This window comes from Bos indicus x Bos taurus, chromosome X (assembly GCF_003369695.1).
Source record: "Bos indicus x Bos taurus breed Angus x Brahman F1 hybrid chromosome X, Bos_hybrid_MaternalHap_v2.0, whole genome shotgun sequence".
In the NCBI taxonomy this organism is placed as follows: domain Eukaryota; kingdom Metazoa; phylum Chordata; class Mammalia; order Artiodactyla; family Bovidae; genus Bos; species Bos indicus x Bos taurus.
Window position 1 is genome coordinate 16598421 of NC_040105.1, and position 22318 is coordinate 16620738.

General features: G+C 49.1%; 1 protein-coding gene across 5 annotated transcripts in view; it reads right to left on the minus strand.

Moving 5' to 3' along the window:
- Positions 1–3181: 3181 nt before the first annotated feature.
- Positions 3182–22318, minus strand: part of PHKA2 (phosphorylase kinase regulatory subunit alpha 2) — a 91760-nt gene continuing 72623 nt past the window's right edge. For 2 of the 5 annotated variants that reach the window (XM_027533916.1, XM_027533919.1), the window contains 14 exons: positions 17576–17664; positions 16481–16614; positions 15944–16100; positions 15172–15251; positions 14897–14975; positions 14683–14812; positions 14479–14580; positions 10051–10169; positions 9285–9314; positions 8168–8221; positions 6523–6693; positions 5271–5324; positions 4213–4413; positions 3182–3851 (listed from right to left, as the gene is read on the minus strand). In XM_027533916.1, the coding sequence (XP_027389717.1) occupies positions 3681–3851; positions 4213–4413; positions 5271–5324; positions 6523–6693; positions 8168–8221; positions 9285–9314; positions 10051–10169; positions 14479–14580; positions 14683–14812; positions 14897–14975; positions 15172–15251; positions 15944–16100; positions 16481–16614; positions 17576–17664 (1571 nt within the window). In that variant the 3' untranslated portion in view covers positions 3182–3680. The remainder of the gene's footprint in view (positions 3852–4212; positions 4414–5270; positions 5325–6522; positions 6694–8167; positions 8222–9284; positions 9315–10050; positions 10170–14478; positions 14581–14682; positions 14813–14896; positions 14976–15171; positions 15252–15943; positions 16101–16480; positions 16615–17575; positions 17665–22318) is intronic. The other 3 variants (XM_027533920.1, XM_027533917.1, XM_027533918.1) reach the window with 3 other exon arrangements.

Here is a 22318-nt window from a genome sequence, read left to right on the forward strand (position 1 = left end):
CTAAAAACTGACAGAGTGGTGAGTGGTGACACAGAGGCCATGGGAGAACAGAGCCAGCGACTAAGAATTCTCCTCGGCAAGTGTGCCCTCTTGGGTGTGTAGCTGGAAAGGTCTTCCAAAAAGGAAAACAGGAAGGTGCGACCATTGCCCATGCCCAGTTCAGATGGAGCTCGGGGCCGTGCCCTTTGTGAAGCCCGTCTTGCCAGCTGCAGGCATCTGGCAGCCACCCTGCTGGGAGGTGGTCCTGTCCTGGAGCACGGGAGGCTGGACAATGTGCCTCCTTGGGTCTTCTCAAACGCGACTGGCATATTTTCATCCTTGCCGCACCAGTCCAGTGATAACCACCCCCAGTAAGTGCCTTCTTGAGCAATTTGTTTTTCATAATAGTTGACATACTGCAACAAGGCAGAGAGATGAATCGTGACTTCAGAGTTCATTGGTTCCAATGATTCCCATCCTTCTAAGAAGGCATTTTTTGCCAAAATTGCACATATGCTCCTTAAAAACATACACGGTTGTTTTCTGATGGAATTTTCCCCTCAAACCATCAAACCCTGTGTGCATTTGGTTTGAAAATAGTCTTTCTTGCAGTTTCAGGTGGTCTTGTTCCTCAGAAGTGTCTTGGTAACTTGAGGATATGGCTTTTCCTAAACAGCTTTGAAGGAACAAGGGGACCCCAGGCTCTAAGAAGGTGGCAGTGTGGCTGTACTGTACTGTTCTGATACCAGCAGAGCTATCAGAAGGCATTGTGGGAACATGCAAAGTGCAGAACTGTACAGAACAGATGGCAGGGGCTTCAAAAGCTAAGAATCAGCTTGAAAGATAATGGTACCGAGGGAGGGGGCGGGAGGCTTTTGTACCTTTTGACAGGGAAGCAGGGGAGACAAAAGTGATTTGCCAGACCTGCGTGCAAGTCAGCAGAACTGATACTCTGCTGTAATTTACATCAAGGCAGGCCTGGCTGCCTGTCTTGTCCAGAAATAAGTGGTAGCAATCAACTGACAAACTGTTTCTCTTGCCTCATGATCTTTTTTGTATATAAGGAGCATTTACATCCTCTCTACCCAGGCAGTCATTGTGTAACACTCTCTCCTTCCATTCCCCGCACCTCAGAAGAGTTGCCAATGCTCTGACCGACCTCTGGACCAACATGTCCCAGGAGTCTCCCTCGCAGCTCCCCCAGCCCGGCCACAGGGAAGCCGGAGGCGGGGGAGCAGCTGCCACTCCCTCCCACTGAGCCCCGTGCTAGTCTGTGGGCCTCTTGCCTGGCTGCCAGATGGGCAGACTGAGGCCCACAGAGGCTAAACAATGGCCCACGTCACGGAGCTGCCGGTGGTGGTGATGGCTTGGGAGGCTAGTCCGTCTGACTCAGAGACAGAGCCTTCCGTGTTGCTGGGGTCCCCTGGGTCAGGGCCAGAGCAAGCAGCAGGTGGGTGGCCAGCTGCTTTTTGGCTGACGATGTGACAAGAAATATTTGTCACAGACCCTGCTAAACCCCAGCCATGGCAAAGGTCTGAGCTTGGCCTCTCTGCTCTGAGGAAGGAGAGAGGAGAGTACCCCTGCACCCTTGCAACCACTGCCACTATGTGTGCAGAACGAGCCCCCCAGGCACCTGGTGTGGGAACCTGTCCACTGAGGCCAGGATGGTGGCAGGACAGGCCTCTCCCATCCCGCTCCAACATCTATTCCCCTTCTTGGTGGCATGGGCCTCAGCTGCTTGTGAAAGGGATCAAGCCTCAGAAGCCTGTTCTTTGAAGCTGACAGCTTGATGCCTGTGGAAATGCAGTACTATTTCAGGATTTCATTTGAAAGAGGTTTCAAAAGAGTGAATCGAAGGCTCGGTTGAATTGCTTATTATGGCTCTTCTCCTGGCCGCGTCTCAGTTGGTGAGCCCAAACACAGCATCTGCGGCTTTGCACGTCATCCACAGGCAGGTGATGGTTCTAAATTAGCACCTGGCTCATTCTGGAAGGCTGTAACTCTTCCTGAGCCTTTGCCCGAGAGGTGACCGGGCCTTTAGCAGCTTGTACCTTTACGTTCTCTGTGTTTGAAATGACCCACCAGGGAGGTTACCTGGTCAATGACACGAGTCTTGTTTATGTTAAGCATGTGTGTGTGTGTGCGCTTAGTTGCTCAGTCAAGTCTGACTCTTTGCAACCCTATGGATAGCCTGCCAGGCTCCTCCGTCCATGGGCTTCTCCAGGCCAGAATACTGGAGTGGGTTGCCATGCCCTCCTCCAGGGGATCTTCCCGACCCAGGGATTGAAGCCAGGTCTGCCGCGTTGCAGGCGGATTTTTTACAGACTGAGCCACCAGGGAAGCATGTGTTAAAGACACCAAAAATAAAGGCTATGAAAATGCTCCTATGAAATGTGGGGCCTGTGACCCCCACCATGGACCCTCTGAGGCAAAAGGGAGCAAACAGGCTTCCAAGGAAAGTGGCAGAGAGAGGAAGGCTCTGGGCACCACGGGAGCTCAGCGGGGTACAGCCCCACCTACCCACACCGTCTCTGGGATCTGCCGCACCAATGGCAGGCCTCGGGGTGGTCTCACCTTCCTGTCTCGCACCTTATCCCCCCGTCCCACTGCCCCCACCCTGAGTGCCGAGGCATGTCTCCTGTATTTTTGTATTTCCACACCTGACACAGCTTCCCACACGTGCCAATGAATGACGGAAGGAACCGTCTAGTAATCTGTGGAGAAAGGTTTCACATACTTGCTTTTTTGCGCTCACGGCCTCCAGCCCCAGCCACCTGAGGGCCTTACGGTGAAAGTGCTGCTGGGAGAAAGGCCTGAGCACATCTTGCATCTCTGTGGCAGTGGATGCTGCAGACTCACGACATGGCTCCCCAGAACACGGGGTCGTGCTGCTCCCTGCTGGCCATCAGCCCATGTGGGAGGGTGGACGTGGGGCACAGGCCTGTGCACAGACCCCCTGCCTGCAGCTGGCCCAGCTCTAAGAAGAGCTGGCGCCCCCTCTGCCTTTTTTCTTTCTGGTTAGATTGAAAGATGTGGGATTTTTCACAAGGCAGGAGAAACCCTTGGGTGGCTAAGATAAAATCCTTGAAGACCAGACCATGAGCCAAAGTGAAGTGGGAGCAATTTTCTAAATCTGGGTGAGAGAATTGTCGTGTGAAGATAGCCATGCCAATAGGACAAGATGCTGAGAAAGCCAGCCAGGCACGAGAAAACCAGGCCCCACAGAAAGAGCTGTTCTATTCAGTAAACAATCTGACCCACAGACAGACCATACCCGTTAAGATGTTCCCTTTGTTAAGGTTTGCAGCTGCTGGAAGGATCTTTCCATCTTGAAGATATGTCACTAGCTCACGGAACCTGTTCGGGAACTCCGCAAGAGCTGATTTAAGCTGCCTTTTCACTTCACTCTGCACTTGAGAGACCCACTTCCAATCTGTCCTCAGACTCCAGGAGACCAGATGCTGTGACAAAAGTTTCAGTGAGATAAGTGTAGACGATGACCCCCCTAGTGCTCCTCACGGGAGCACAGAAGTCACTGGCCCTTTCTGGGGTTTGGATGTCTACTGCTTTCAAGTGTGTTCACTATCATCCCCTCCCTTCCAGGTATTCTCATGGGCAAGGCTTTGTTGGGGAAAGCACAGGGCATCTTGGGGAACACAAGGAAGTGCCCACGAGAAAGGGACAGACTGAGCACCGAGGCCCTACTGCATCTGGCAACCTGAATTGGGCAGCAGTTCCTGCAAATGAGAAGCCACCGCCTTCGTTAGGTAGGTCATCGTCCCATAAGCCCCGCTTGGAGCGCTGTCGTAAAAGAAGTGGCAGATGCCTGTGGCTTGGTCTTTCTCCAGCGTGTCCGTGGCTCCACTTGACACCTGCAGCAGGAAAAAGAGGCAGAGGCAACGTGTGAGCAGAGCCGGCGCTCCCAGCCGGACGTGGGCAGTGCAGCACTGATTCTAGGATGAGAGGACGGCTTCTCCTAGCTCGACTTTGGTTTAACACGGGGCAGGACGTGTTGGCTCTAAAACCTATGCTGAAGGGGGCCTGTCCATCTCCAAAGGTCAAGATTTCCCAGTGGCCACAAACCATTTTCAAACCAAATGGTTGACATTTTTCACCATCTGTGAGGACATTTTCTTTTTTTGAGAACCACCTTTCCTACTGGACACAGGATCTCCAGCCTCAACAGAGGTGAATGGCAGCCAACCCAGCTACACTGCCTCTAGGCATGCCCACCTGGTCTTGTAGGAACAGCTGGTTGGCCATGTGCACGATCTGGTCCACATGGATGATGCCCCCGATGCTGTTCATCTCTGTGTCCGAGAGCAGCGTCAGCACCATGATGGCCTCCACCAGCAGCTGCCGGTACTCGGGTTGTGGCACTCGGTTCAGCACTGACTCAACGTGGACAGCAAACTTGATCTCCTGCGGGGTCATCTGCCAAGGGACCAGGAGAGACAGGTCAGGAGCGAGCTGAGGACAGACAGCCCTGTCACCCATGCCACTCGCAGCACCCACTGACTCAGAGAAAACTTGGCTTCCTTGCTAGCCACTTGGCTCATCCTGCTCACAGGAATCCTCTGAAGCAGGAGGCTGAGAGCCAGCCAGCCCTGTCCTAGCATTAGTCACCCATCCCCATGGACTGTGACTTCTAGCGACATGACCATATCTTGTTTTTTCTTTCTTCACTATTCTTTGTGGCATATAGCATGGTGCCTTTGGTGGGGTAAAAATTAAAAAATCATTTTTTTAAAGAATGAAAGGGGGAAAGAAACCAGGGAAGATGACTTGTCAGAGGCGGCTACTATGGGTCCAGGGAGTTCTTCCCTTACCAGAGTTTTCAGGAGCAATCTAGAGATCTGGAAAGTCCAGATATGCTGTTTCTGAGGGGAAGGAAGAAAGGTGATGCTAATAAATGTGGGGAAAAACTGTAAAACTTGAGGGTTAAGTGTTGAGAAAGATGCATGTGTGCTACACGCTTCAGTCATGTCTCTTTGCAACCCCATGGACTGTAGCTCCCATGGACAGAGGAGCCCTGGGGTTCTCCAGGCAGGAATACTGGAGTGGATTGCTATTTCCCCCTTCAGGGTATCTTCCTGACCCAGGGATTGAACCTGTGTCTCTCGCATTGCCAGGCAGGTTCTTTACCACTAGCACCACCCGGGAAGCCCTGAGATAGGGCCTGAAAATGGCCTGTATGTGTGTAATGAGCTTGAAATATGGGTGAGTGGAAAGAGTCCAAGAAATCTAGCACTCAGTGAAAACTCATGGCATGTGGGGTTTTCCCGTCATACCTCTTGCGTGGTCGAGGACGGGAGCACGTAACCGTCGATGGACAGACCATGGCACTGGAGGCAGAACACACGTTGCACATGTCAGAACCTGATTAAAAAGTGTGCACACACACTCACGTTGCACTGCCCTGGAAGCCAGTGCAAGGACTGGAACACGCCAGACTGTGAGAGTTATTTTTAGAGAGCTTGTTCTCACTGCCCACAGGCTGTGTTTTCGATGGAACGGTTCTAAGGAGCCGGCAGGCGTTGTTCAGATCTCACACGAACAACACCCCAGGGACCTGCTGGGTTGTTCTCTGTGGGAGCTCCGAGTTTCACTCAGCAGCCCAGTCCTGGCGGCTGAGAGGCCCCCTTTGGTGCCAGAGCAAGGGAGATGTGCATGGTTCCTGCTGGCGAAGTGATACTTCTGTGCCTTCACAGGCGTCTATTTTTGAGGTTTCTATAATAAGCACCAATCACAAAAGACTAGAGCACATGCACAGACACGCACACGCACACCCGTGTATATAAATAACAAGCGCTGGCTCTGTACAAAGTGCCACTTCTTCATAATAAAAGCGTCTTGGTATCAAGCCAGCGGGAGCCCGTATGGAAGCATGTGAGGCCCCAGGAAGAGTGGGAAGGTCTTCTAGGAACCATTAGAGGCCTCTGCTCCCATGTGGGGACCAGAGTCAGCTAAGAGGAGAGGGAGCCCTTGGGCCTCCCTGTGCCCAAGTTTTGATGGAGACCTCACAGGGTGCAGAATGCAGGAGATTGGGGAGCGGGTGTTGTGCGCCCTCTTTGGGGTGACTTTTCTCTCCTGGCCTCTCCTACTGTGAAATAAGCTAACAAAAATAACTGAGGGAAAAAAAATCAGTCCTGTGTGGTTCTTGGTTTGCACAGAAGCTTCTGATGGAGGCTGACAGTCCCTCTGGCAGGACACTGGCACGCTCCGGGGCTGAGGAGGGAGAAAGTAGCTGCAGGGACCAAGATGCATGGCTGTTCCAGGTCAGGTGGGTTACAGCATTTTACCCCGAGTCTTCCTGGCCTTCTCTGCCTCTTGCCTACCTTCAGACTTCGCTATGTTCAGAAAATAGGTCAGGGGTGGCTCCACACAACCTGGACCGCCACTTTATCTTACTGGTTTGGTTTCCAGCCAGCACTTCCCAACCAGGGGCACTTGGCCCCCGAGGGGACACTTGTCAGCGCCTGGTGACGTTTGAGTGGTCACACCGGGTGGTGGGGGGTGATGCAGCTCCGCAGCCAGGCTCACCTTCTGAAGGATCTTCCACACCTTCTGGTAGAATCCCACGGGGACCCTGTTGATGGCGCCGTCCAGCCTTCTCCTGCGCAGCCACTGGCCCTGCCGTTCCCCCCAGCCCATGTGCTGCCCGCCCGAGTCTGATGACGATGTGCCCGTGGGTGAGGACGGGGTGCTAGACCTCTGCAAGACAGAAGGGCGTGGCATTCAGAAGCCTCAGGAGGGCTGCCTGGGGACTAGTCAGAAAGACCAGCTGGCTTTACCGGTTTGCTGACCCAGCTTCTTCCCTGCACTCCTCCAGCCACCAAGAGGGGGTGCACCGGTAGAGGCCCCAGGCCCAGCAGAGAGGCCCAGCAGGCCAGGGGGTGGGCTCTGGGGGGCTGAGAACCCCAACTCCGCACCAGCAGCTCTCACTCTGTGCCCTCGGCCTCCTGTAAGCAGCGGAGCACAGGCGGGCACCCTGAGTGCAGACGCGGGCAGCCCTGCAGCCCAGGGAGGACAAGGCATGGGGACTACGTTCCTCCTGTGGAGCATGGTGGTCACCACGCTGCGGGGCTGGGGCTGTGGGAATACAACACCCAGCGAGCCCTGGGAGGAAGGCCTCAGACCATGGTGTGTCCACCTTCCTCTTCAGCCGCTTTCTATTCTGCCTGTTCTCAGCATAGCGCTTTCTCCTCATTTGGGGCGATGACTGCCTCTGAGCTGGGGTACCATCTCCTCCTCATCTCCTCCTGGAGACTGGATTTATTCTGGCCTCTCTGAGGGAAGCGCTGAGGCAGGGCCAGCAGTTCGGCTTCTGCCTCGGGAGCCACAGGCCCGCCCACGACTGCAGAGGCCACAGGAGAGGCTCCAGGGGCCTGAGGTCGGAATGGGGCTCCCTGGGTGCAGCTTCCCTGTGGCCAAGCGCGTGTCCACTGTGCCGGCGGCCTCCCAGGTGGGGACGGAATAACCTTCATCCTTGCACTTGATCTGAGTTCTGGACTACCTGGCAGTTTTCCTTTCTCAGCGTGCAACCTCAAATTTAAACCTCTGCAGGACTGGAGGCTTCTTGGAGCACACGTTTTGACTTCATCGGATCTTATTTTGAAAAGGCTGTTAGGCTAGGTTATTCCACTGGGCTCATTACTGCCATTTAAATACGGCAACAATTAGAGACAAATAAAAGTAATTACAGCCATACTATTCAGTGACTCAGCTGGTTTTCTCCCTCTAGTTTTGGGAGGAAGATTCAGACTTGCCTGTGCAATTAGAACATTTCCTCCAGCTCATCTGGGGCCTCCAGTCAAGTAGGGCCACAGCACGTACAAAGTGCCCATTGGATCATGCGGGCAATGATTCACCCCCATGGCTCAATAGAAAGATGCATAACCACTGCCCCGAAGGTTCCAGAAGCTCCTGGGGATTGGTGAGAAGAGTGTTGCTCACTCACAGCCCACAGAGGAGAGCATAAGCAGAGAACTCAAGATGGAAAAACAAAGCTCTCAGTTTCACAACTCTGCTTGCTCTCCAGGCTCTCCTCTGTCATGGTGACAGTCCCATGCTAACACTTAAACCTTTTCACAGCTTGGGAGGGGGGAGGGAGTGGGGGGAGCAAGAGAAGGGCAAGGAGAGGATGTGGACACCACAAACGAGGCGGCGGCGGGGATGCATGGTTTACCGCAGACTTTGAGGAGCGCGCGCTGCTGGATGCGGCCTGGCTCACAGAAATGAGCTACAAAACAGAGAGAGTCCACTCAGTCACGTGCACTGACACCAGAGGATGCATGCAGAGAGGAGGAGCACAGAGCAGCCCCGAAAACCGCCGAGGAAGCAAGACGTGGAAGATGCGGGCAGCGGAAGTTCTCAGTCACCCCTGAGGCAGACAGCCCATGGTGCAGGGGCAGAGCTCCGCTTTCTCTGAGTGTGGAGCTTCCCCGTGTCTAGTCAGTGTGGAGGCAGCTTGTCAAGTTAGGATACAACTTATTTTCCAAAGTCACAGCCTTGAGATGCTAATCTTTTATGTTAATTTTGGAAAGAGAAAAATGTATTTCCTTGATGTAAGTAAGTGGCCAAATATAATACTTACACTGGCTAACTGAACCTAAACCCATGCAAGAGAAACGGTGATCATTCTGTCCCCATAATAAGCTAAGACAGCATTAAACAGATGGAAGGAAGCCCCCAGATTCGCTCCAGTCAACTACCATCAGGATGTGGGCAACCAGAGGGACGGTGCCACCGAGTGGCTGGCACAGGAAGACGTTTGAAAAGTCTGTTCCTTACTTGGAAAAAGCATAAATTCCAATGAGAGGGCACATGTGTTTTTCCCTGGGACTGAACAGGAAATCTGCATGTCAGTAGAGACTCTGTGCTCAGTCACAGAAACAGGACACTGTTAGGAATGGGTCTCCAGTATTTTTTTCTATTGCTATAATCAGTGACCACAATCCACTTGTCCCTATTCAGTTCCGTTTTTTGAACAGATACTCCTGCGGAGGCAGAACCCATCTCCATCCATCTGTTTCACAAAGTATCTTATGAAACCCAAGAGTTTGATAAATGGATTTTTTTTCTCAAGGCATGGGGCAAGGTCACTTCTCTTGCTTTCGAGTGCACTTGGCCTGTCCCAAGGGCTGCCTGCCACAGCCTGTGGAGTCGCCTCCACCCAAGCCTGTTTGATGGGCAGAACTGTTCTCCATGGCTTGACACTCTGTACTCACAGCCTCACTTCCCACATTCAAGCCAGAAAGACCATAAAGCACAGTAGAGGAGGAAAGAAGACAGAGATGTTTCACCTGTTCATCAGCACTAAACCGCCTAGTCATCTGAAAGCAAAAATACATCAGAAAATAAAAACCAGTTTCAAATCAAGGCTGCCTTACTACTTGTATCACCGTCTAGAACATCCAAGGACGTGTTGGTCCACCTGCAGGGCGTGACCATTAGTGCCTCACGGGCTCAATCTACTGAAGCCACACTTGAAATGGAGAAAATCCCAGTGCATTTCTCACTGCAGGTCACAGTCAGCAGGAAACTATTTCCTACTGTAGATCACTGTCAAGTCCTAGCATAGTACCCAACCCATTAGGAGTGAAAGGCTGTTGACTTGCAGTCCTGTGGGATCAGTCCAGAAGGAATTTATTATGAATTAAAGGTGAGCACCAAAAAGACACACCTATGGATGGTGGAAAATAAGGATATCACGAGCATTCCAGTCTATTTCTACACTCCTTCATTTCACCGTTGCACTTGAAGGACACATTGGATGGAGAGAGGATTCAGTGACCTTTTGCAATGGTTGTGGTCCTCTCGAAAGACTGGTTCTTGGCAACAGGCAAACATGGGGCAGGGTATTTTCTGGAATGCTCACCTAACATGGTTAACGCTAAAGACAAGCGCTTGTGGGTGCACATGAGAGGCTCTGGGATGTCTGAGCACAGGAGGGATCTCTCATCCTTTCCCAAGCGGGCTGTGGTCTGCATGCCCAGGGCTTCTCTCATGTTCTCAGTTGAGCCCAGACAGGAAGACCACTTCTTTCCTGGCACTGAGAGCTCTTCTTACCTGTTTCATCTCACTCCTCAGCCTGTTGATGCCGCTCCTCTCGGTTTTGGTGACTCCAGTGTGGCCCACCTCATGGATGGAGACAGCAGGGCTAGGTGTGGAGGAGTGAATGGGCCGCACTGCAAGGGAAACACACACAGGGTCCTTATATCACGTCCGCCCTCAGAGGGACACATGCATGTGCTTGTTTTTATCTCTCCCCACTCAACTGTGCACTCCCGCTTCCAGGACCTGGAGCAGGGCCTGCGACACAACATGGGCTCAGTATGCATTTGGGTGACATAGTGAACATGACTTAAGCAGCATGCAGGAAACACTGAGTGGCCAGAAAACACTTCATTGCTTTGAGTATGTTGTTTAAAATAACTTTTTACGTCTCCAAATGTACCCCTTCCTTGTAGAAACTTGAGTCCACCCAATAAAGGTCCAGCCTTGGGGCAAGAGAGGGAAGACCTGGGAAAACAAGCCAACCAAAGGTGAAGACACAGCAGTGGCCATCCCAGAAGGGGCAGGGGGGCTCCACCCTGCTGCAGTGGCCTGTCTATGGCCGTGCCCCACTCCCTGGTGCTCCACGCTGTATGCACAGCGATCATTCTAAAAGGCACATGGGGGACCATGTCACTGTCCACTCAGACTCTTTTCAGGCCTAGCCCAGTCTTCAGGATAAAGCCTCCCAAGGGCACATGAAGCCCTACCGACTGGAACCCACCTGCCCCTCGCAGCTGTCCCCTCCGAGGCAGTCCCTCGGTGCTGGGTGTTGCACCGGTGGCTCCCTCCCGTCCCAGATGAGTGGACAAATAAGGAGCCCAAGGACAACAGAGAGGGAGGACCCACAAAGATTAGCCAGAGTGGGAGGAAGGACATGGAAAGAGTGGAAAACAGAAGCCAAAGGGGCCTGTTTGTACTGGGCATTAGCTGAAAACATTAATTTCAGACATCTCAGGATTTAATAAAAACTGAGTTTTCTTATTTATAAAAATTGAACAGTTACAGGTAGGGCTGCTTAAAAAAACTGAAGGATTATAAAGGACAATTAACAAATGTTACATGCAAAAAGACAGGACCTCTTCTGGCCTTGCTTGCAATCTGACGTATGTATGGTTTCAAGTGACATTACTGTTCCTAGTTTCATAAGCTTCTATAGCTTTATATCTAGTAGCAATTTTTCAGTAATTATCTGTGTCAAACCACGTATATTATTTTGATGAGCAGAACACATTAAATATTTATCTTGTATATTTACATTTCAAGGATTGTGCATTTGAAAGGACTGAAAATTACTTTTGGAAAAGGATCCTGAGCGTTCCTCCTTCAGGAAAGGAGAAAAACCACCAAAACACATCTGACTGTGTGATGCTGTCTTTGTTTGCCTGCTGGCACCCACTCTAAAGAAAAAGATCTGAAGTACCCAATGTCCTTATTAAATAAAAAGAATGACAGCCCACACTGCATTTCTTTGGCTTGATGAAATAAATTCACCAATGTGTCTGCAAATCAGTTCACTTTATTATGAGGAGGATAAATGATAATTGCCTCAATTATAATTAGGGAGCATTTGAGAACAGAATTCCATCAGGACTTGGGCAATTGTATTTCCTAACACTGGAGACAGGGTTCCGGTACAGAGAAAAAGGGAGAGAGCAAGACGAGGATGAAGCAAACTCAGCAAGGTGTTGTTAGGCTGCACAGGGCTGTTCTCCAGGCCTACAAAGGGTAACGGGGGTCTGGTTGAGAACTCAGCCACACTAAAGGTGGAGCACTCAGGTGCTGCGAAGACAGCCTTCACGTGCGGACCCCCTGGTCACCTCACCCCTTTCTAAGCCCCGTGCCCAAGAGGCAGGCCAGGGTGCACAGGGGTGTACCATGTCCACGTGCCCCCATGGCTCTCCCCAGCAGCTTGCCAGAGGATCACAGAGCCCTCCAAGTTACAACCTTAAACCTAGGACTCTTGTCAATGTCAGGGAAGTAGGAACCTTACACCCAATCTGTGTCCCAAATCAATGATTACTGATGTTGTTTGTATAGAAGCAGTTCCAGGCAGCGCTGGATATGTCAGTCAAACCCTCAGTGAAGCCATTCCTGACGCCCTCCCCACAGAGGAAAGAAAGCTGAAAGGCAGGGGTTAGCAAACTTCAGAGGCGACCCACTGTCTGCTTTGCACAGCCTATGAGGTAAGAATGGCTTTGTACATTGTTGGGGGAAGAAAACAAACAAATAGTATCTTTGTTGTTGTTTAGTTGCAAAGTTGTATCCAACTCTTTGTGACCCCATGACTGTAGCCAGGCAGGCTCCTGTGTCCGTGGGATTTCCCAGGCAAGAATACTGGTGTGGGTTACCATTTCCTTCTCTCGAATAGTATCTTAGGACACACGCAATGATATGAAATTCAAGTTTTGCTGTCCAGGATTATTTTTTGGCAGCCGGCTTCTCTTTGCTGACGTGTGGTCTGTGTCTGTGTTCATGTTGTGACAGCAAAGCTGAGGCCTGTGACCAAATGGAGCCTGATTGGTTCCCTCTGGCCTTTTACAGGCAGTGTTTGCTGACCTCTGGTCTAGAGGAGGACAGAGCTTAGAAGGGGCTTGGTAAGAGAAAGTAGTGTATCACAAAAGGAAACTCGAGGGTGGAGGGAGAGGTGGGAAAGAGGCACTTAAGGAGTTGGGGGAGTGTTGAAGTGGAGTTTATAATGACCTATGCCCAGCATTTGGTTGTGGTGGTCTGGCATTTGAAAACATGGTCAGATAGGAAGAAAATAGTTGGGGAGTTGAGAGAGATGCTGTCAAATGGAGGCAGAAAAGCCCAGGCTGGCTGAGGAAGGCATGGAGGGAAGGAAGAAGATAACTACTCTGGCTGCAGGGCTGGTGGGCACTGCCTAAGTTCTCTGCTGTCAGGAGGTAAGGACTCAGAGTTTGTCCTAGAAGACAGGGAGGGCCCAATGTTAATAAAAATCCTCCTTAAAGGAGGCACAGAGATTGTAGCTACTGCTTTGTGACCAGAAGGGAGCCGAGGTATGAAGGTAGGTGCACTGCTTCCCCAGTGGATGCCTCTCCAGCAGCTGCTCATCCTGGGAGATCCTAGGCCAAGTGCTGCTGCTTTTTTTTTTTAGCAGTTGGTTCCCGCAAATGGCGACAGAGCTATGCGCACAGGGCCAGGGGTGAGGGGCACAGTCAGTGGGGCGAAGATGGCCACACGTGGGACCAGGGAGGAGAAGCAGCCTGAACAAACCAGCCCTGGGAAGAGGCGCGCAGCCTGGTGGGAAGGGAAGGCTGGAGCTTGGAGAAGGGACAGGATGCTGCTACAGAGAGCTGACAAGGGCTAGGTGGGGAAAGGCCTCGGGTGACAGGACCACGGCGGAAAGCCAGGTCTCCAGTGCTATGGGGGCTGGCCTGGAGGGAGGGAGGCAAGGTCAGCTCCTGGTGACTGGGAGAGGGGAGCAGAGCCAGGCTCCGGGGAAGAGTGAGCACAGAAGGAGGCTGCACCGACAGGATGACAGGTAGGTACACTTAGGAATATGCTAAACCCACAACATTTTTGAAACAGCCTTCTCAAAAGCTCTGAAAATTGGCAGTCCAAGCAGGTCAGGAAGAAAGGAAAGCAAAACGATTCTGTTTCTGGTGGAATCGCCTATGGCAACACGTGGGGCAGTGCGCTGAGGCCTCTTCCTGCAGCCATCACAGCTGTGCATCTTACAGATGAAAACCAAAACAAGACTAGAGGGAAATGCGCATTCGCTCAGGTTCACTGTGCACTAAGCTGGTGTTCATGGTATTGTAAATGTAGTAAAGGTGCATCTAGTACTTTTTAGTAATTTCAAAGGATCATGAAATGATCCTGGTTCCTTTTGAGAAAGGGCTTCCTGTAGCAAGGGATGTTCTACAGTCCATCTATTATATAAAATAAAGGGAATTTAGTACAGAGTGCTAATGCAGTGGCCTGTGAGAGCATCCAGACACCCTGGTAAGTGTGGAACTGAGGTTCATGAGGCCCTGTTACCAGCTAGCTCTGTGACCTTGGACAAGGGAGAGCTGTCTCAGCCACATCCTTCCTAAGAGGGAACCTTAAAGTTCCAAGTCTTCCCTTGTTGCTGCTGTGGTCTACTGACTGCACCCCACAAGTTCAGTATTGGGAGAAATGTGTTCTCATTTCTCACAGGGGTTGTACTGGTTGGTGATGATTTTTCTCCTCCCTGTTCTAGTTCATCTTCCTTATTTGTGGTGGGAGTGGCCTGGCTGCGTTAGGTTTCTCTGCAGTGCCCCCACACCAACAGGAGTAAAGGAGATCCCCGTGGACATCAGGCAATATGGTGATTCTTGTGCAGTTGTGAGATTCATTTGTATTTGCATAGGCAGGGATGTGTCAGAGTTAGGTATAGGAGGAAGGAAGTGGGGGTGAGGATTACTGAGAAAGGAAAGGAAAGAAAGACTAACTTACTGCTTCTTTCAACACCAAATTCTTTGCCACTTAAGATGTGGTGCAGGAGATTTTTCATATCAAAAGGGCTGAGGTTCATCAGACTTTCAGAAGCTTCTTCTCCTGAAAACAAACGTGTTAAGTTTTCCCAGATACAGGACTGGTGGCAGGAGAAGGAAGAGTTGGGTGGACTCAAGCAGTGTGAGCCGCCCTTGAGAATCCCACCTGAACAGTTCAGGCTCCGTGCCAGCTCCGTGGCCATCACCTGAATGATCAGTCCAATTCGGAGCCGGAGCATCTCCACGAAGAGGCTGGGCTGTGCCCTGACGTACATCGCCAGGTACACCACGATCTCCTGACACAGACACATGAGGAGACGGGGTTTCAGAGTCTGGGTGGCGGCGGATATGCCGCTGCTGCCCAGAGACGGCCCACTGACCTGTGTGAGCACGGCGATGCTGATGTCCTGCCCGCTGGCTTCGTAGATGAGCTTCGTGAGCTCCTCGGGGGGAAGAGGCCTAGGAAACAGCAGCAGCACAGAAACACTATGGATGACGCCTACGAGCACCTCCAGCCCTCCGTGGAAAAGCCTCATTTTCTAGGTGGCAGGGCTCAAGGGACAGTGTCTCTTAAAAGACTTTTCCTGAATGGTAGATGGTGCTGAGGTGTCCTCCCCACCCCGAACCTGAGTCCCCCCGCAAGCTGAAGACTTACGCAGAGATGGTCTTCTCCCGGGGTTCTGGGGGCAGGCCCACTGTGAGCTGCTTCTGGTGTGACAGCAGGTCCGTGCACGCCTGCATGGTCAGGGAGAGGGGGAGAAAGAACAGCAAAGCTGGTGGGGAAGGGCCACTGCCAATAAATTTGCCTTTATAAACTTGACCTATGCTGTCATTTATTTGAAAATTCATATACAGGTTCCAGGCTGAGCAACCCAGGCTGAGCTGGGTCCCTCTGGTCTTTGTGTCCCCAGGATGTGGCCCCAAGGCCTGGCTCTGCAGGGCCTGTGAGTCCTGAGTCCTAAAACACGGATGTTAAGACTTAATGACCATATTATAGTCCTAAATTGCCAGTTTCCCCATTATTCACATATAATAAATACTATAATAATGACCTTGAGTGTCATAGAAAGCAGTTCTGGAATTTGGGGTCTCAGGGTTAAAATACCCCTGATGACAGTACTACAGATGTGCAGAAATAACAGTGTTCTGGTTAGGAGGGTGCTGGATCACAAAGCATTTTCATTTAATTTCTTAGTAAATCCTTTTCTGCAGCTAAGAAGCAACAAAACGAATCAGTCTGAATTTCAACTGCTCTGTCCTTCCAAGAGCTGTGGGAGATCAGGAGACAAATACCTGCTCCATCTGTGTAATAAGTACCATGTTTCCTTTACAAATATGAGGTGCTTGCCTCCAGCTCTCCTAATAGGACGAGAGTATGGGGCTAGAGAGGATAGACAGCCAACCCGCACACGCTCAGTGGCTCTGACCTCAGCCAGGACCTCCACTTTCTTCCGGAGGAGGCCGGAGATGTAGCGGATCAGGCCCCACTCCTGGTTCAAGCCGGCCTTCGCATAGAGCTCACTGAGGAGGTTGTGAACAGTGACCCCGTGCTGTCCAGAGAGATTTGTGTCCCAGCTGGGACCCCTGTCAAGAGATGGAAAACCCTCCAAGTATGGCCCAGAACGCTGACAGGCCAGATCCTCTCGCAGTGGAGCTCACTTGGCAGGGAAGGGAATGCATCAACGGGCATCGTGCCAAGTGCTTGGGCCCTCCCACGGCCTGTGAGCCTCACTTGGGGCCATGGGACCGTATTGTCTTCTATCCATTTGAAACAGAAGCCTGACATCAGGAAACGGTGAGATCCTGGCTTCAGCCAGCCTTCTGATTTCAGCAGGCACAGAGGGGGATGGAGTCTGGGTGCTCTGCGTGACTCCAACCATGATGCAGCTGGCTGCCAGGCCAAGAAGCCAGGACAAAGCATGGAGGAGAGAAAAAGCCGGACCTCGCCAAGGTCCTGCACTTACTTTATTACATACAGAATGTACAGAATGTCTGCTTGGTCCTGTAGGTTCGAACAGTCTTTCAACTGCTCAACCAGCTTCTCACAGTCCACGTCGCCATGGTCATCTCTGGGAAACTGGAAGTCATCTTCAGGGGCCTGTCCATACAAAAGACAAAAAGAAGGGCACAGGGGCTGGGCATGCACTTCCAGAAGATGAGAAAGTGACACACCAACCTGGTCTTGGCACTCTGCTGCTGTGCCATGCTCCAGGTTTTCATGGGATCTTTTGTGGCTTTTTTTTTTTTCCTGAACAGTGAATCACTATGTTAGTCGTTCTCTGCAGGAGACTGAACAGGTTAAAATCTGTGTAAATTTTATTTATGTGAAGGTCAAAAATGGGCAAAACCAACCCTGGTGTTAGAAGGCATGCCAGCAGTTACGTGTGAAGGGAGAGGAGGCAACCAGGAGGGGCACCAAGGGTGCCTGTCCCTCACATGGGCCTGTTGGCTTGGCGATAATTCACTTAGCCCTATACTTTTGTCTTATATGCTTTTTTATGTTAAACTTCAATAGAATATTTTTTGAAGGCAAAAAACAAAATGTGAGTTTTAAACAACATAAAATTGTGGTTAAAATAGTCTCCAACAGACACCAAATCTTTCTGATAAAAGCAAAGGAGACTTGGACTAAAGTAACAAATTATAGGAACTAGTGGGGAACATTCTGAGAGCTTCTTCTCCAGAGGAATCTTTTTCCGGTTTCCTGCCCTGCTCTGGAAGCAACCCAGCCTTGGCTGGTGGTCCCAGAGAGGCCATGGTTAGTAGCAAGTTGCTGCGTTTCCTTTCGGCAGCACGGATTCCGGTGAGTGGCAGAATGTCAGGAGCCTTCTTCACACCAACATATAAAGGTCTGGGTCAATTCAGTGTGCACACAGACATAAACCACAATCCAGACACCAAAGTGGGTGCACGTGAAAACCCAGCTTCTAACCCTACAAGTCCTGCATATCAAGAAATATGCTCTTTCTCTTGAGGCAAACCATTTACAAGAGCTCCTGGGATTATACCAGCACCAAAGAACATTATACTTCTTGAAAAAGTGATCCCAAATACTTTACCTTTTTTAGGAGTGGCTGAGGAGAATCAACGAGATTCAGCGATTTACGGTGGGCACTTAGAACTTTAGTTGGCAAAGCCATGGGAACAACTAGAGAAAAAAAGAATAAAGAGCTCTTCTAAGCAGGAGAAAGGATAAAAAAATTTTTTTCAAGAGCTAAGGTGGCTACTCCTTATTCAATACAAACCAAATAAGGAATGATTACTTACTTAAATTTCAAAAAGAATTTTTCATGTGGCTAGATCATGTGCTAAATGTGGAAACAAGCAATGAACAGGACAGAGATCTTGGCTTAAGGAATATATTTTCACTTTTCTTAGAATTCAGGGAAAACTACATAGCATGTAGACCTGGAAGGGGCCTTAGAAATGATCAACTCTGACTTCTTTTTCTCTCAGATGTGGAGACTGAAGCCCAGAGACAGCAGGCCATTGGCCAAGGCCCTGCCCACTGTTGTGCGTCCCTTCGCCACTGCAGGGCGTCAGTGCTTCTGTTTCATAACCACCTTTATTTACTTTGTGGGGAGCCCACACCACACAGCCTGTGGGCTCTTGGTTCCCTGACCAGGGATTGAACCTGGGCCCTGGCAGGGATAGCACTGAATCCTAACCACTAGACCACCAGGGAAATCCTCTTTTAACCACCTTTAGATGTTATCATTGAGGGGCTTCCCTGGTGGCTCAGACATTAAAGAATCTACCTACAATGCAATGGCTCAGACGGTAAAGAATCTGCCTGCACTGTAGGAGACCCCATTTCGAGCCCTGGGTTGGGAAGATTCCCTGGAGGAAGAAATGGCAACCCACTCCACTATTCTTGCCTGGGAAATCCCATAGACAGAGGAGCCTGGCGGGCTACAGTACGTGAGATCGCAAGAGAGTCAGACACTACTTAGTGACTAAACAACAGTGAGAGGTTATCATCAATATTTAGTTATTAAGCTGTCTTTTTCTGCCAGGTTATATTGTATCATCTAAAGAAAATAAGTTTTCAAGGTAAAGATGTGGTGTATTTAAAAAGCATTTATAAACCTCCAGGTTATACTAGTGAATTAAACATAAGCTTTAATTTTACTTTCTCTTAAACCCCCAATAACAGTACAAAAATAATTTTTTTAAAAAGGCAAATCCTAAAAAATAGGGAAGCTGAGCAGAAGACAATAACAGAGTTGGAAAGCCAATGGATAAAAGGCAACCAAACCCCAAGACTACAGTGGGGAAAACAAGCACCAGTCAAATTTCTACCAGAGAATCCTCAGACGTCTAAGGAGCTTGCTGCACCATGGACCTCTAGCACCTGGGGTTGAGAGAGGGCATCCAAAAGAAGGAAGACAGAGAAGAAGCTGTGTGAGAGGCCGTGAGCTCCCTAGATGCCTTCTGCAACTCCACATAACTTGGCAACAGCCTTGCTCACCCTGATAGAAGACTAAAGGGTCTCTCTGAAGAGGGTATAAAGGGGGTGGTATGTGCGTCTCTGGAGGGGGTGCTGGCCCACATGTCTGAAGGCATCGCTAAATGCCTTGGGGGAATAAGTGACTGTATAGGCAATCAGACCTTTACTGGTTAAAAAGGACATTGTGAAGGAGACTGTAGAACATCTCTGGGAAATCTGCCCCGCCTACACCCATAAACTCAACAGGCCCCACTCACAGACTTGGAGGTTCTCATGCATGAGCAGATAACCAAGGGACACCCAGCACTGGAGGAAAGACTAATGTGAAAGACAGACCAAAAGCAATAGGAAACATTGACTTGGGGAAAATGGGAGACGATTTAGGGAGAAGAAAATGTAAAAACAAAACCAAAAATCTCTGCCATTAACTTTATTAGAGTAATTAAAAATTGTATTGCATGAGACAAGAAGAGATACAATTCAGAGAACAAAGATTTAAACCATGACAGCAAAATAGGAAAAAGTCAATTGAGCAGGTGGAACAAAATGTTCAAACAACTGCCCTCAGAACAGAGCAAAAGACAGAGAAATTAAAGACAGGGCAGAAACGATAAAAGACTTCTCCAGGAGGTCAATATTAGAATCACAAAGTACCAGAGAGACAGGACAGAGAAAATGGAAGGAAGTAAATGAATCAAGAAATTATCAGAACAACTGCACAGGACTGAAAAACACACATTTCCAGATAGACAAGATCCACTGGGCAGCCACCACAGCAGATGAAAATACACTCAGAACAAAGCACACCATTGAAATGTCAGAACCTGAGAGGAAAGAAAAACCTAAAAACTTTGAAAGAGAGTAACAGTTTACATTTAAAGGATCAAAAATCAGAATGGGTTCAGATTTATCAACAGCAACACTGACAGCAAGAGGACAGCAAAGGGAGGATTTCAAAATTATCAAGGAAGATTTATTTCAATCTAGAATTCTATACCCAGCCAATCTCTCATATGGATAGGGAAAATCTGTAGCTAGGAGAACACACTTGTCATAGCAAACACCCTCTTCTAACAACACAACAGGTAACTCTATACATGACATCACCAGATGGTCTATAGCAAAATCAGATTGATTATATTCTTTGCAGCGAAGATGGAGAAGCTCTATAGTCAGTAAAAACAAGACCAAGAGCTGACTGTGGATCAGATCATGAGCTCCTTATGGCAAAACTCAGACTTAAAGTGAAGAAAGTAGGGAAAACCACTAGACCATTCAGGTGTAACCTAAATCAAATCCCTGATGATTATACACAGGAAGTGACAAATAGATTCAAGGGATAGATCTGATAGAGTGCCTGAAGAACTATCAACAGAGGTTCGTAACACTGTACAAGAGGCAGTGATCGAAAGCATACCCAAGAAAAAGAAATGCAACAAGGCAAAATGGTTGTCTGAGGAGGCCTTACAAACAGCTGAGAAAGAAGAGACATGAAAGGCAAAGGAGGAAAGGAAAGATATACCCATCTGAATGCAGAGTTCCAAAGAATAGCACTGTTTATAATAGCCAGGACATGGAAGCAACCTAGATGTCCATCAGCAGATGAATGGATAAGAAAGCTATGGTACATATACACAATGGAGTATTACTAAGCCATTAAAAAGAAAACATTTGAATCAGTTCTAATGAGGTGGATAAAACTGGAGCCTATTATACAGAGTGAAGTAAGCCAGGAAGAAAAACACCAATACAGTATACTAACGCATATATATGGAATTTAGAAAGATGGTAACAATAACCCTGTGTACGAGACAGCAAAAGAGACACTGATGTATAGAACAGTCTTATGGACTCTATGGGAGAGGGAGAGGGTGGGAAGATTTGGGAGAATGGCATTGAAACATGTAAAATATCATGTATGAAACGAGATGCCAGTCCAGGTTCGATGCACGATACTGGATGCTTGGGGCTAGTGCACTGGGACGACCCAGAGGGATGGTATGGGGAGGGAGGAGGGAGGAGGGTTCAGGATGGGGAACACATGTATACCTGTGGAGGATTCATTTTGATATTTGGCAAAACTAATACAATTATGTAAAGTTTAAAAATAAAATAAAATTTAAAAAAAAAGAAAAAAAAAAAGAAAGCCTTCTTAAGTGAACAGTGCAAAGAAATAGAGGTAAACAATAGAATGGGAAAGACTAGAGATCTCTTCAAGAAAATTAGAGATACCAAGGGAACATTTCATGCAAAGATGGGCTCAATAAAGGACAGAAACAGTAAGGACCTAACAGAAGCAGAAGAGATTAAGAAGAGGCGGCAAGAATGCACAAAAATGTACAAAAAAGGTCTTAATAACTCATATAACCACAATGGGGTAGTCACTCACCTAGAGCCAGATATCCTGCCTGGAGTGTGAGGTCAAGTGGGCCTTACTTCAAAGCTGGTAGAGGTGATGGAATTCCTGCTGAACTATTTCAAATCCTAAAAGATAATGCTGTAAAAGTGCTGCACTCAATATGCCAGCAAATTTGGAAATCTCAGCAGTGGCCACAGGACTGGAAAAGGTCAGTCTTCATTCCAATACCAAAGAAGGGCAATGCCAAAGAATGTTCAAACTACTGAACAACTGTGCTCATTTGACATGCTAGCAAAATCCTTCAAGCTAGGCTTCAACAGTATTTGAACTGAGAACTTCCAGATGTACAAGCTGGATTCAGAAAAGGCAAAGAAACCAGAGATCAAATTGCCAACATATGTTGGATCATAGAGAAAGCAAGGCAATTCCAGAAAAACATCTACTACTGCTTCATTGACTACACTAAAGCCTTTGACTATGTAGACCACAACAAACTGTGGAAAATTCTGAAAGAGATGGGAGTACCAGACCACCTTACCTGCCTCCTGAGAAACCTGTATGCAGGTCAAAAAGCAACAGTTAGAACCAGACATGGAACAACGGACTGGTTCAAAATTGGGAAAGGAATACAACAAGGCTATAAATTGTCACCCTGCTTATTTAACATCTATGCAGAGTACATCATGCAAAATGCTGGGCTGGATGAGGCTACAGCTGGAGTCAAGATAGCCAGGAGAAGTATCAGCAACCTCAGATATGCAGATGATACCACTCTAACAGCACAGAGTGAAGAGGAACTAAAGAGCCTCTTGATGAGGGTGAAAGAGGAGAGTGAAAAAGCTGGCTTAAAACTCAACATTCAGAAAACTAATCATGTCATCAGGTCCCATCACTTCATGGCAAATAGATGGGGGAAAATGGAAAAAGTGACAGACTTTATCTTCCTGGGCTCCAAAAATCACTGCAGACAGTGACTGGATTCATGAAATTAAA